Here is a 14,877-nt window from a genome sequence, read left to right as displayed (position 1 = left end):
AACCCCTAAGAAATAGACGGATTCCAAACATCACATTAAAATATGATTTCACATATTAAATCCTAATTTTCTAGTTTCTAATATTCTGTCTGGCTGTGGCTTCTCCTTTCTCTTCATTGAGAAGCCATGAAAGCTTGGCCAAATCAACCGTTGATGTGTATGGGGGCGTCAGGAGAGACATCTGGTGGTGAAGAATCGTTAGGGTGACTGCTCTCTAAGGTCAGCCAGCAGAGCCAGAATAAATAACTATTAATGTATGGCTGCATGTAATACTACATTTCTTCTGTATCAGGAGCAACTGCATTCAGCTCTCACATTTTGTCTGTGATATGACAACCAGCAGCCTCATTATAGTCACAGACAAGATTATAAAGGCAGATAATGATAATTCCTCTGTATATGGTAGATAACACAGGATCCTTAATTAACAGTACGTGATGTTAATGCTGCTCACAGCTCACCTTCTCCTCCTACCTCCTTCATGACAATATTTGCACAGATCAGAGCATGCCCAGAAAATACTTCTCTAGTAGTCAGTAAGTCTGGAGAAAAAAAAAACAAAGCAAGGCGTTTGAGTCTAGTAAAGATTTTAGATTTTTTTTTTTACTATAGTTAGTGATATAAAAATAAAAAAATACATTTTAACAGTAGGTTAACAATAAGCTTTATGCAACAATTGTCTTCATTCAACTTCCAGGATGAAAGATAATACATTATTTGTTTTCATGTAAATGACACTATTACACTCATCTGATTTCGCAGAGTGCTTTGTTTCTGTGATGCTTTTTACCACCAAAACATAAAGTCAGAAAATGTGTCCTGAAAGAACATTACTTTTCATTTCTGCCGAATCCTAAGAAGAGTGGATAGGCATTTATCTTTTTAAACCAATATATTCAAGTTAATTTTGCTCTTTTCTGCATAAAGTAATCTTGCCGAGCTGAGCTATTTCTTCAGTGCAGATTTTTATTTTTCCATTTATCCATGTAGCATAGACGATTTATTGCTTATTCACTATTTTCATTTCTCATTCCCTTGAGTGGGATGCTCTTTAGTACAAATATTTAACATGTAAGAAAGGGGGGGAGACAGTCTCTCGTGATTGAAATTGGTTTTCCCACAAGTTAACTTGTATGTATTAAGTCCTATTCAGTTACAAGAGCTGTGAAAATCCTATTGCCTAAGACTGCAAAGAATTTAAATACATTGTGGTGTGTCAGCAGTACAATGGATGGGTGAATGGAGAGATGGATAGATAAATATGGAGAGATGGATAAATATGGACAGATGGGCATTAAACATATAGATTGTTTTATGGAGACCTATAGGTGATAGATGACCAGTGGACGACCTACCTAAAGGCACCCCCTTGACATAGATCTAGTGGTAAATTATGAAAGGAAACATTTGTAAATAAACAGATGGACTGAAAAACAGATATGAGGAAAATGATAGATAAGAATGGATAGATAATTACAGCAATTAAATATATCATGAAGAAAAACACACACCCGATTTTGAAATGTGGTGCACAATTCCCAACACTGACGCAGAACCTCCTTGTTAATAATTATGAAGGCTGCACCTCGCACATTCTACAAAAACATTCCCAAGGAGCCTTTGTCATAGAATAAATATATCCTAACAGTCTCATACGCCATGATTACTCTATATGACTGCATACAGTCTCTGTATTGGTTCAACTACTTCCCTAATTCTTCATGTTTGTTCCTCTTTTGATTTCCCTATTGTCCATTAGCACCCAGTTTCTTACATTTTATAACGGAGCCTTCTAGTCTACAATTGTTACTGCACTGACATGTCACTTATAGAATGCATATTCATATGAAAAATTATTGTAGCAAGGTTATCATGTTAGATACCTATTAGTACGGTCTACAAGGTGCCCATAATATCTACAGTAAATAACCTGTAGGGCAAGGGTGTAACACTGCATTCCTTGAGGGCTGCAAGCAGGTCATGTTTTCAGGATTTCCTTGTACTGCACAGGTGATAATTTAATCACCTTTCAAAAACCTGACCGGCACATCCAAACGTAGACTAAGTGTGAACAGGTGCTGAACCTAGAGTCGCCAACTCGTATATAGTTAAGTAAATAAGGCAGCACACTGCAGCGCTGAAACATGCAAACTTGAAACACGAAATTTGAACTGCATTACTGCACTAGAAATATGAAAAATGAGAGCGTTTAGCGCATAAAAATGGCCAATTTTATGTGTACCTGGTAGCCCCTTTAATTTAATCACCTACACAAATAATGAGTTGGGGATTAAATTATCACCTGTGCAGTACAAGGAAATCCTGAAAACATGACCTGTTTGTAGCCCTCGAGGAATGCAGTTTGACACCCCTGCTGTAGGGTGAGCGGATCACTTGTACTAAGTAAAATTAAGTATCAGTCTGTATGCCCATAAACAACGTGATTACAATCCACATGAACTAACCATAGAACCAATTGTGTGTATTTGTCAGGTTATCTACATATCTACTCACTATGCAATGACTTTATGAAATAGGTCTTGTGCATGAAGAGGTGTTGGACAATATGAAACGGTTATATGTAGTCATGAAAAAACGAAATACATACGGTACTCTTGAGTTCTATGGTTTTACGTGTCATGACTTAGGCTGCTGTCACTCTAGCAGTATTTGGTCAGTATTTTACATCAGTATTTCTCAGCCAAAACCAGGAGTAGGTGATAAATACAGAAGAGGTGCATATGTTTTTATTATATGTTTCCTCTATTTGTTCCACTCCTGGTTTTGGCTTACAAATACTGATGTAAAATACTGACCAAATACTGCTAGTGTGACGGCAGCCTTAATATGTAAAAATCTGGTCCTTAAATTGTCTTAAAATTAGGTAAACACAACATCAGCTGAGCAGCGCGACACATTACACTGTCTGTATTTACGGTATGTACCAAGAGCTAGGCCAAAATGCAGAAATGGTGTGTGAAAAATTAAATACACCCCTACTGCTTCCATAGGACTTAAAAAGGTAAGTGATAGCCAGGTGCTACTAATCAAATGTCCTTGATTAATTCCTCATCAAGTGTGCCCACCTCTGTAAAAATAGACATTGTGGCCGTGAGCTTTTCTGGACCATTGAGGCATGTGTTAACACAATATTAGAAAGGAAAGTCGTCAGTGATTTTATAGAGGCATTTGTTGCTGCCCATCAGTCTGGGAAGTATTACAAGGCAATTTCCAAACAATTTGGAGTCCAGTATTCTACTATGAGAAGGATTCTTCACAAGTGGAAAAAATTCCAAACCGTTGAAAGCTTTCCCAGGAGTGGACGTCTCAGCAAATTTAACCCACTGTCATACCGTCCAATACTCTGAGAAATTGGAAAAGAAAAAAGAGCCATGGCTCAGACTCTATAGATCTCAATTAGCATGCTAAATGTTCAACTTCAAGACAGTAAAATTAAAAAGAAACTTGAAAATTAGACTAAACAAGTTTGACTTGTTTGCAAGGTTGGCATGAGAAAGCCTTTAAAAAAAAAAAAAAAAAAAACATTGCTAACGTTAGCACTGTTGCATCTGAACAAACCACAAGACTTTTGGAACAGTATCTACTGGACAGATGAAACTATCAGCACCAATGGCGTATCTGGGTCGGCTGATGTTCTTAGTCTGGGAGGGGGCCAATATCCATGGCCTTATCCCAGCCTAATAATATCAGCCCACAACTGTCTGTTTAGCCTTTGCTGACTTGTAAATATAGGGGGGAACCCACGTTATTTTTTGGGGGGTTCCCTCTTTAATAACTAGTAAATGCTAAGCAAACAACTGTGAGCTGATCTTAATAGCCTGGGAAGCTTAGTGGCTGTTTGCCCCTTTCCCAGAATATTAATACCAGCCCTCAGCTGTCAGCTTTCCCTCAGCTAGTCAAGAGAATTATAGGGGACCCCACACCAGGTTTTTTATTATTTATTTTATACGCGCCATACACAAATGGCGGTGCTGACTGCAAGACTCATCAACGCAGCATGGTCTCGATGATCACAGGGAGACCGGATGACAATGATGAGAACTGCATTCAGCATCTGGGAACAGCGCTAACTATGCTGCTTTTCGCCATAATCGGCCGATTTCACTCGACTCGACTTTTGAGATAGTCGGGTTTCGCGAAACCCGACTCGACCCTAAAAAAGTAAAAGTCGCTCAACCCTAATCACGACGTGTGAAGGGGGCATCAAGAAGAGTTAACCAAAATTCCCTTATGACTGATAGTCATACTGAAAATTATTTCTTCTAGTAGTTGATGCTAATGGTGCTTCTACGGGCTATTGATTAATGGGGTGTATTTAATTTTTCACAGACTGTTTCTGCATTTTGGCATAGTTTTTTTGTTAAATTATTTCACAGTGCCTAATTTCCAAGGACAGAGATGTTTTTTTTTTCTCCATTATGTCCTGATATGTTCAGCCATAGAGTTTAAAGTTGTTTTTTATTTATTTAAATAACTGCATCCCATCCCAGGTTTGTTATATGTACTGTAAACTAGCGGTCATCTTTATACTTTATATTAATCTATGCTTTTATTGTTCTTTTATATGTGGAAAAAAAGAGAGAAAGAATCTGCCCCCCCAGCTTTAATTTTGCACTGTTTTCCTGGAATTATTGAGTGTCTCTAATACTATAGATCACACATGGAATAATCAGCATAGACATATGGATATATGTTCACACTTTGGCTGAATGTGGGTTTTGCGTCCTAAAATAACTTCCTAATATTCAAAGCAATTGAGTGCACCAGATTGAGTCACTGGGTCTGTGGAGAGTCAGCGGAAATAAAACATTGTGTAATTATTAAAGAGATGAACTTGGTTGAACCGTCCTTTCTATACATAGAAATATTTATTTTTCCTTTCTCTACGCATGTACAAATGGGAAGTCTATATGAGCTGTGCAGTGGTATTGTAAGACTTGAAAGAATTTACCTTATTGCAGTGTGGGATATATTCTGATATTTTTACTGCAAACAGATGTAAGAAATAATTAATTCAATCTGTGCGTGTTCTTACCTGGTGCAAGGCTTTCATATTCTTTCTTATGACTGTCTTGTTTTAAATGAATGATATTTATGAAACAGCAAGCAAGAAAACAATATTACAACAAAACCCACATATCCGATACATATATATTACATCTTTCCATCTAGGCTGGCCATCTGTGTGCTTCATATGTATATCTGTAAAACATAAAAATGGCCATCCTAGATGGAAAGCCATGTATCGGCCCGATAAAAAAATAAGGGCTATTTTAATTCCATGAGAGCATCTGTATGCCAGTCCCTAGGTGTCCTTGATTTATTTTTCAAACTTGATTTGTTGATGGTTTATTTACAAGCAGAAAGCGTCCGTAATATCACTCTACTTGTCTGTATCACACTGCCTTGTTAATCCTGTGGATCCAAGTAAGCATGAATGTTGGTGTAGACCTTTTGACATGAATGGTGGCACTTAATGTACTTGCCTTCATTGTGACGTGGTAGATGATCTGGATTTAAACTAGTCCCTATGATAATGTTGAACAAGGACCGGTATTGACTGGAAGTGTTGCCATATGGATACAGACCTTACGTTGCTGAAGGTTTAGGGATAGACTGTAAGTTTTGCCTTTTCATATTGTTCTTCATATGTATTGTGGTAGGTGGACTGTTTAATGTCTATTTTGTTATTTTTTTATCATTCTTCATCCTAAAGTTAAAGTGCCAAGTCTATAAAGGCCACCATAAAATACCCAACAATAACAACAAGTAAACATGATTAGGCCTGACTAATAAAGAGCAAACCATGCAAGCTCTGGTCACCTTTGAGACTGACATTCAGCCGCAGTAAATATGATATTCACCGTTTACTTGCCTGTGTTTTCACATGATAATTTGTTTGCAGCCTCAGAAATTTGGGATTAGCATTGCATAATGTTCTGTAAGACTGCAGCTACCTCTTAATGACCTTTTAGTTATAAAGCCTGTAATTCTTCTTGGTATTCTGATTTCTATAGTAACGGTAAGCAGGATAAATTCACATAACAAGCTGTACAGTTAGTGATGTGAACATCGTGTGTGCTTACCTGTTTAGTGCTAATATTGTTGAATGGTATGTTTACTTAATTAAAGGAGTTGTCCGATGCTGTACATTTTTCTCTTAGACATGGATTTTTTTTAATACAACAACCTGAGACCTACTATCCTACCATCACCAACATGGATCCAGGCCTGGAAGCGATGCCAGCACTGTCCAGATCTCAACAGGACCGCTGAAGCCTGTGATTGTAAGACTGCCTCAAGATTTCTTTCTCAAATGACGTACTTGACTGCTGCATCTAAATCACAGGGTTTAGAGGTCCTGTTGACATCTGGATTGTGCTGATTTTGTTTCTGGAGACCGGTGGTGGCCTGGACTGCATCTGCCAGAGTCACAAAAGGTGCGTATACCTCTATTTTGCAATTTTAAAGGCTTCATCCAGGATCCTCTTTCTTTCCTATGGGACTAAGCACTTATTGGCAGTTAGTTGCTAACTCTCTGCCTGTTTTGCCCTGTGACAAACTCTCCCAGGTCAGAGTAGTCACGGACCAATCCTGGCGCTGATTCCAATGGTTCTTGTGGCATCACTTGTGACCAAGCAATTCCTTATCTTCCTCTCTGATCTGTTGACAGGCATCACTGCTGAAGTCATGTTGATTGACAACTGGCCCCCTGCAGTAAGGCAGCATTGGGGAGCTGTTTGTAACTTAACATGTCGTTGGAAGTAACGCCCAGTTGACAGAGCAGAGTGAAAGAGTAAGAACTGTTCTGTGGATGTGACATCACAGGAGGGTCGGGGCAAATAATGGGAGGGCAGAACAGGCAGGTAGTTAGCGACTAGCTACCAAGAAGTGCTTAGTCCCATAGGAAACAAAATAGTCCTGGATAACCCTTTCCACAACATCCATTCCTAAGGCAAAAAATTTCAGAGATGGGCAACCCATTTAGTTATCTGACATTCATATGGCTTTTATCCTATTGTGAATTAAGGTATTACATTTGCATTTTATTTTGTAGTGAAAGTTGATGAATAGTAGTATGCATTCTGATGTATTTAGCGCTTCAAGGGGTTGTCCACTACTTTTACATAGATTTCCTAGATGCGTAAATTTCTGAATGTACGGTAATAGATTGTGAAAACCACTACAGCTCTGTACATTGATTAGTGGCCGCTACCAGGCGCTGCAGATCAGCTACTGGTGAATAGACTAGAAGCTGATCTGTAGACTCCCCAGCAGCCACTAAACAATGTACAGAGCTCTGTTGTGCCACTGTTTACATTCGTCCGAGATGATAGTATCTGATTGTTGGGGTCCCAATGCCCAGACCTCCACCGTTCGTATAATGATGACATAACCTAAGGATAACTCATATATAAAATCTTTATATATGTTATATATCTGGTTCACTTTTTGTTAACCCCAATACTGAAATGTTTTGGTTCTTATCACAACCTCGGCTCTCTGTTTAGAGTGACAGCTGTATCATCCAACCAAGAAACTGCTACAGCTGTCACTTAAGAGCGGAGGGAAGATGTTGTGAAGTACATACTGCAGAAAGATCAACGCATCAGAGCTCTTAAGGGAACGGTGTATGTATTATTAAACTTCTCTTTCAAAGTGATGGTAATAATAATACCATCCACAAAGGTATGGTGAACTTACAGTCCAGGTCACCAGCCAAGCTCTGTCAGCAGTACTGCAGTAAAACTGCTGAGACTCCCTTTTACAGGTCACTTGCTTTTAATTTTCCCTAATCACTTGACTGTCCTGTGGTCATTTTAATGTGACATAGCAGACAGGGCATTCATTGCTAATGGAAAGGAGCACCAGATGACAGAACTTGCAGATGGGCTATATTCTACTTCTGTTGAATCTTGCCTTATATTTCTAACATGCAAAAAGAAGGGTGATGCCAATTGATTTGTACCTTCAGCACTTCTGCTCCATGCTTCAAAGACAGAGATAGTAATTGGTCTCTGGTAGGGTTGAGCGACTTTTCTTTTTATAGGATATCGGGTCGGGTTTCACGAAACCTGACTTTTTCAAAAGTTGGGTCGAGTGAAATCGGCCGATCCTATAGAAAAGTCGGGGTCGGCCGAAACACGAAACCCAATGCAGTGCATTGGGTTTCTAATGGTTCCCAGGGTCTGAAGGAGAGGAAACTCTCCTTCAGGCCCTGGGATCCATATTTAAGTGTAAAATAAAGAATCAAAATAAAAAATATTGATATACTTACCCTCGGACGCACCCTGGTTCTCACCGGCAGCCTTCCTTCCTAAGAATGAGCGCCTGAAGGACCTTCGATGACGTCGCGGCTTGTGATTGGTCGCGTGAGCGGTCACATGGGCGTCACGCGACCAATCACAAGCCGCGACGTCATCGAAGGTCCTTCAGGCGCTGATTCTTAGGAAGGAAGGCTGCGGGTTAGAACCAGGGCGCGTCCGAGGGTGAGTATATACCTATTAGGAATATACTCACCCTCGGACGCGCCCTCGGACGCTTCCTTCCTAAGAATTAGCGCCTGAAGGACCTTAGATGACGTCGCAGCTTGTGATTGGTCGCGTGACGCCCATGTGACCGCTCACGCGACCAATCACAAGCCGCGATGTCATCGAAGGCCCTTCAGGCGCTCATTCTTAGGAAGGAAGGCTGCCGGTGAGAACCAGGGCGCGTCCGAGGGTGAGTATATCAATATTTTTTTATTTTTATTCTTTATTTTACACTTAAATATGAATTCCGATACCGATTCCCGATATCTTAAACATATCGGAACTCGGTATCGGAGGTCCGATTCCAGATCAGAAGATTGCCGACCTCATGGCCGACCCCACACAGGGGTCGGGTCGGGTTTCATGAAACCCGACTTTGCCAAAAGTCGGCGACTTCTGAATCTGGCCGACCCGTTTCGCTCAACCCTAGTCTCTGGTATTAGTAATCTCTGTTAATAGTGTTTTTTAGTAGAGGACGAGATCAGGTGAAACATTTGGCCCTGTGCATGTAAAGTCATGTGTACAGAGCCCATACAGATCTGTGTTAGAAAGCTTTGTGAGTTCCCTGTGAGACACCATATTCTCCTGTGGAAGTAAAGTAGCATCTTAAAGCAAGAACATGCAGATTATGTCATTGTTTGCAAACAACACTGGCATCTGCTGACTATCTCAGAGGAAATGATGCATAAAGAGGGAACTGACCCACTAAAAGAATTAATCAAGGACCGAGTCCAAAGTAATAATCGCACTAAGGAAATATTTTCAACATAGTGGATTAAGCTGTTGCTTGTGATGTCTTATCTATGGTTATTCCATAGCTCTTATTTCATAGCTTCAGAATAGAAATCCCACAAAGAAAACCATTTGAGGGATGAATCATGCATTCACCACTCGCCACTTTGATTACCTGCTGCTTACATTCTTATTATTTTGTATGCAATTTGTATTTACAGCAATACTAATTATTTTTTTTTTTACTTTACGTCTGAATTTTTCTATTATATTACTTTGGTAAATGTTTAGGGATTTTTTGACATATTCAAGGGAAATAATAAAATCCATTAAAAAAAAAAGATCTAGGCATATAAAAAGTCCCAGCAGGTGCAAAACAGTTGTCGACTGTAAAATATTTTGCTAATACTTCCTATGTCTATTAGCTTTGCTTTTCTAATTTTTTTCATTGCATTTGATGAATGCCAGTAAAGCTCTTTTTTGGACTCTTCTAATGGTTACTTGACTGATCACCTTTTAGCAGATAAAGCCACCACAAACATTTGCAGACAACGCCTGACAACTGGGCCACAATACATAATGCGAGATAAGCTAGTGCCAAGTTTTTTCTTGTTTTTGACTTTTTTATATGATAAAAATCAGCCATGACCCGTGTATAGGCCAAAAGATAGAGGTCCACTGCAATGTCACCATAATTTCAGAACCTAGACTTTACGAACTGTCGAAAATGATCCCTAGGTTTCTACATTGTACCAGCACTATTGGTTACAAATAAAGTTATGGGGGCTTTATGCAAAGGTTTAAAAAAAAAAAAAAGTAGACCACAAGAACATTTACCTTAAACCGACATACTTATATATCTATGTCATTTTGTACTTTTTTTTGCCACAATAAATTGTTTTTGTTTGAAATTTGCAATGCAGCACCCACATAAACATATAAAACCCCACAAAGAAAATGGCCTATTGCATTTCTCAATGGGAGGGTTTTGTGAATATTCTTTGCGTTAGGTTATGGTAAGTTAGGATGAGCTCTTAACTTTGTGGTCCCTTCACGTCTGGAAGTTACGGACATAGGACCTATAACTAGAACGAACATGGGTTCCGTTCATATCCATGTGCGGTCAATTGCACGCTCAGAGAGTATATGAACCGAAAATATATTCATGGGAATGTATCTTAAGGTGTAGTAGTGAGCCTTCAAGTGACTCTGATTTGGCTCCAGCTTTATACTTGAAATGTTGCTTTCTATTATCCAGTATCTTATAATATGGTATCTTCTGAGAATAAACTCTACACGATAGGATGTTTTAACTCGTCTAAGCCTCCTTTGTCAGAACAAAAACTGCAAGGATTATAAAATTCTTAAAATTAAAAATGTTTCAACAATGTTTGACATGGTTTGATCTTACTACAGCTCCCCTGCCCAGCAGGACTGTGGAGTCGGAGTTGGTGTCCATTTTGATGGAATCAGAGTTGGTATAAAACGACTCTTAAAATATATAATAAATTGGGTACAGTTGTACAATGCAGGATGGTACTGCAAACGTTTTCATAAGAATTTGGGAACGTTATAAAATCTACTATATAATTGTCTAAGGGTCACTTCCGTCTGTCTGTCCTTCTGTCACGGTTATTCATTCGCTGATTGGTCTCGCCAGCTGCCTGTCATGGCTGCCGCGACCAATCAGCGGCGGGCACAGTCCGGAAGAAAATGGCCGCTCCTTACTCCCCGCAGTCAGTGCCTGTCGCCCGCATACTCCCCTCCGGTCACCGCTAACACAGGGTTAATGCTGGCGGTAAAGGACCGCTTTATGCCGCGGGTAACGCACTCCGTTACCGCCGCTATTGACCATGTGTGTCCCCAACTTTTTACTATTGACGCTGCCTATGCGGCATCAATATTAAAAAATGTAATGTTAAAAATAATGAAAAAAAAAAAAAAACACCTGCTATACTCACCCTCCGTAGCAGCTCGCGCCGGCTGCCATCTTCCGTTGCAGGATCCGGTGGCAGAAGGACCTGCCATGACGTCACGGTCATGTGACCGCGACGTCATCACAGGTCCTGCGCTAATACCAACCCTGGGACCGCAAGCTGCCGTGGACTACAAGGGCTCCCTCGGAAAGGTGAGTATATATTTATTTTTTATTTTTTCACCTGTGACAATATGGGCAATATACTACGCAGCTGGGCAATATACTACGTGACTGGCCAATATACTACGTGGCTCTGTGTTGTATACTACTTCACTGTGCAATATACTACGTGGCTCTTTGCATACTACATCACTGGGCAATATACTACGTCACTGGGCAATATACTACGTGGCTGGGCAATATACTACGTAGCTGGGCAATATACTACGTAACTGGGCAATATACTACGTAGCTGGGCAATATACTACGTAACTGGGCAATATACTACGTAGCTGGGCAATATACTACGTAAGTGGGCAATATACTACGTAGCTGGGCAATATACTACGTGACTGGGCAATATACTACGTAACTGGGCAATATACTACGTAGCTGGGCAATATACTACGTAACTGGGCAATATACTACGTAGCTGGGCAATATACTACGTAACTGGGCAATATACTACGTAGCTGGGCAATATACTACGTAAGTGGGCAATATACTACGTAGCTGGGCAATATACTACGTGGCTGGGCAATATACTACGTCGCTGGGCAATATACTACGTGGCTGGGCAATATACTACGTGGACATGCATATTCTAGAATACCCGATGCGTTCGAATCGGGCCACCATCTAGTGTCCTATAAATGTCTGTTCTGTTCCTGAGCTCTGCTTTTAGTTGAGATGAGTCTGTGCTGCACTTTATGTACATGCTCAATAGTGAGGCCATGCTGTGGAATTGGAGTCACGGAATTGAGGAGTCGAAGTTAATAATAATAAATAATAATAATTTTATCTATATAGCGCCAACATATTCCGCAGCACTTTACAAATTATAGAGGGGACTTGTACAGACAATAGACATTACAGCATAACAGAAATCACAGTTCAAAATAGATACCAGGAGGAATGAGGGCCCTGCTCGCAAGCTTACAAACTATGAGGAAAAGGGGAGACACGAGAGGTGGAGGGTAAAAATTGCTTTAGTTATTCGGACCAGCGAAAGTGTAAGGCTCAGGTGTTCATGTAAAGCTGCATGAACAAGTTAACTGCCTAAGTATGTAGCAGTACAGACACAGAGGGCTATTAACTGCATAAAGTGTATGAGATTTGTTGGGAGATTTGTCTTACCGACTCCACAACCATGCTGTCCAGGAGATGTGGTATGGTTAAACCATGTCCCTATACGGTCAGACACAGCCATTACACAGTACAAAGTAGGGAAACATTTATAAAATTATCTCAGGAACATTATTTTTAGACACATCCAATTGTGGAACTTATTATTATTCCAATATCTAGTGATTAAAACATACTTTGTGGGAAAACCACTTTTAGTTCAGGAATAATTTTGTCAATTTTTAGGCGGGTCTAGTGATTATTTGATAAAGACTTCCATTCTTGTAAGCAGGCGATTTTGTATTCTAGACGTACCAATTACCTGTCTCACTGCTCATTATCAGTTGTGTTATTGATGGGTCTATGACCATTGTGAAGACAGATATGAAATCTTTTATTGGTGATAGAGCAATATAGCTCAATATGTATATGTACTGTACAAAGTCCAGTATTGGCAAGTCCTAAATATAGCTGTAATACTGTATGTATAGGATATTTAGGAGATTTTTTTTCAGGTTGTTTTGATGTATGAAAACTCTGCTATAATACATGCATGAATGTTAATCTTCATTGTATCTTCAGTGAGCACACTAATGTCTTTCCATGGGCGCTACATACATCTTGTAGTAAACACATACAGACAATGTATCTGCAGGGCAATACGAAGTAACACCGCTATCTCCTGTATGGGAAAGTCATTTTCTGCCATATCTATTCGTTTATTTAAATAAAGTAATTGTGTGGTTTGTGGTGATATCTATTACTGTCAAGTAGCTGAAGCGCTCTGCCCTCTGCTGCTGCAAAAACCAAACAAGTTCATTCATTGATCCCTTTAGAGGTCAATATGGATTTTATGACTAGAGTTTTTCTCTGCAAGAATTTGACATCTGTGCAGAAAGGATACAAAGCTGAAATATACCGTAGAAGCACTGTCATATGCAGTAAAATTCTCAATTAAAATTCCCCCCAAAATCAAGCATATATGAGGCTACTAAGACGCCATGTTGGTTGGATTTCAGCATTTAATAATACATTAAGAAAAATGAAAAGAAATTCCTGGAAATCTTTCAATATCTCTTGCAATATCTACAACTCCACATTTCACAGCTCCTAGGCCCTCTCTCATCTCCGTCTGGAAAATAATTTAATTTTAATTTGCACGGCTTTGTAAGGTTTCATATTAGGACTATCTCTTACCAGATTAGCTGAGGTTATGCCTTATCAGTACATATTTAAAGCATGGTGTCCTTATTTTTGCTTGGCCGGGTTTTTCTCTAAGTTAATATAACATTTTTATCTTAGGTAATTGATTACGATTTAATGACTGCACAGAACTATTTACATATATGCCTCATTATATATATTTTTTATTCTCTTGCAGAGATAGGATGCGCCAGTCTGCCATGTATGAGCTGTGCCAAAGTATGCAGCAGATAAGTCTGGAGTTTAATCGTTTGCAGCTAAACTTTGAGGAATATACAATCATGAAAGTTTTGCTTCTACTTAGCACAGGTAAGCTATAGTAATCACCTATGTATACTTTTCCTTACCTATCATATGGTCTTTATCTTTCTTAAAGCTACATTCACATGAACGTGTGAAGCGTCCTAGTGCTGTCAGCACACTGACCCATAGATTATTATTATTTATTGTTATAGCGCCATTTATTCCATGGCGCTTTACATGTGAGGAGGGGTATACATAATAAAAACAAGTACAATAATCTTAAACAATACAAGTCATAACTAGTACAGGAGGAGAGAGGACCCTGCCCGCGAAGACTCACAATCTACAAGGGATGGGTGAGAATACAGTAGGCGAGGGTAGAGCTGGTCATGCAGCAGTTTGGTCGATCGGTGATTACTGCAGGTTATAGGCTTGTCGGAAGAGGTGGGTCTTCAGGCTCTTATTGAAGGTTTCGATGGTAGGCGAGAGTCTGATGTGTTGTGGTAGAGGGTTCCAAAGTAGGGGTGATACGTGAGAGAAGTCTTGTATACGATTGTGGGAAGAGGAGATAAGAGGGGAGTAGAGAAGGAGATCTTGTGAGGATCGGAGGTTGCATGTAGGTAAGTACCAGGAGACGAGGTCACAGATGTATGGAGGAGACAGGTTGTGGATGGCTTTGTACGTCATGGTTAGGGTTTTGTACTGGAGTCTCTGGGCAATGGGAAGCCAGTGAAGGGATTGACAGAGGGGGGAAGCTGGGGAATAGCGGGGGGACAGGTGGATTAGTCGGGCAGCAGAGTTTAGAATAGATTGGAGGGGTGCGAGAGTTTTAGAGGGGAGACCACAGAGCAGGAGGTTGCAGTAGTCAAGGCGAGAGATGATGAA

The 14,877-nt window shown here is 39.9% G+C and overlaps 1 protein-coding gene across 2 annotated transcripts in view; it reads left to right on the top strand.

Annotated features, from left to right (window-relative positions):
• NR3C2 (nuclear receptor subfamily 3 group C member 2) overlaps positions 1 to 14,877 on the top strand; it is a 423,462-nt gene that overhangs the window by 365,729 nt on the left and 42,856 nt on the right. For both annotated transcript variants that reach the window (XM_069744049.1, XM_069744048.1), the window contains exon 7: positions 13,928 to 14,058. In XM_069744049.1, coding sequence (XP_069600150.1) covers positions 13,928 to 14,058 — 131 coding nt within the window. The remainder of the gene's footprint in view (positions 1 to 13,927; positions 14,059 to 14,877) is intronic.

The sequence above is a fragment of the Ranitomeya imitator genome, chromosome 1 (genome assembly GCF_032444005.1).
Source record: "Ranitomeya imitator isolate aRanImi1 chromosome 1, aRanImi1.pri, whole genome shotgun sequence".
Classification (NCBI taxonomy): Eukaryota; Metazoa; Chordata; class Amphibia; order Anura; family Dendrobatidae; genus Ranitomeya; species Ranitomeya imitator.
Note: the sequence above shows the minus strand (reverse complement) of the source record. Positions and strands in the feature narration are given on the sequence as shown.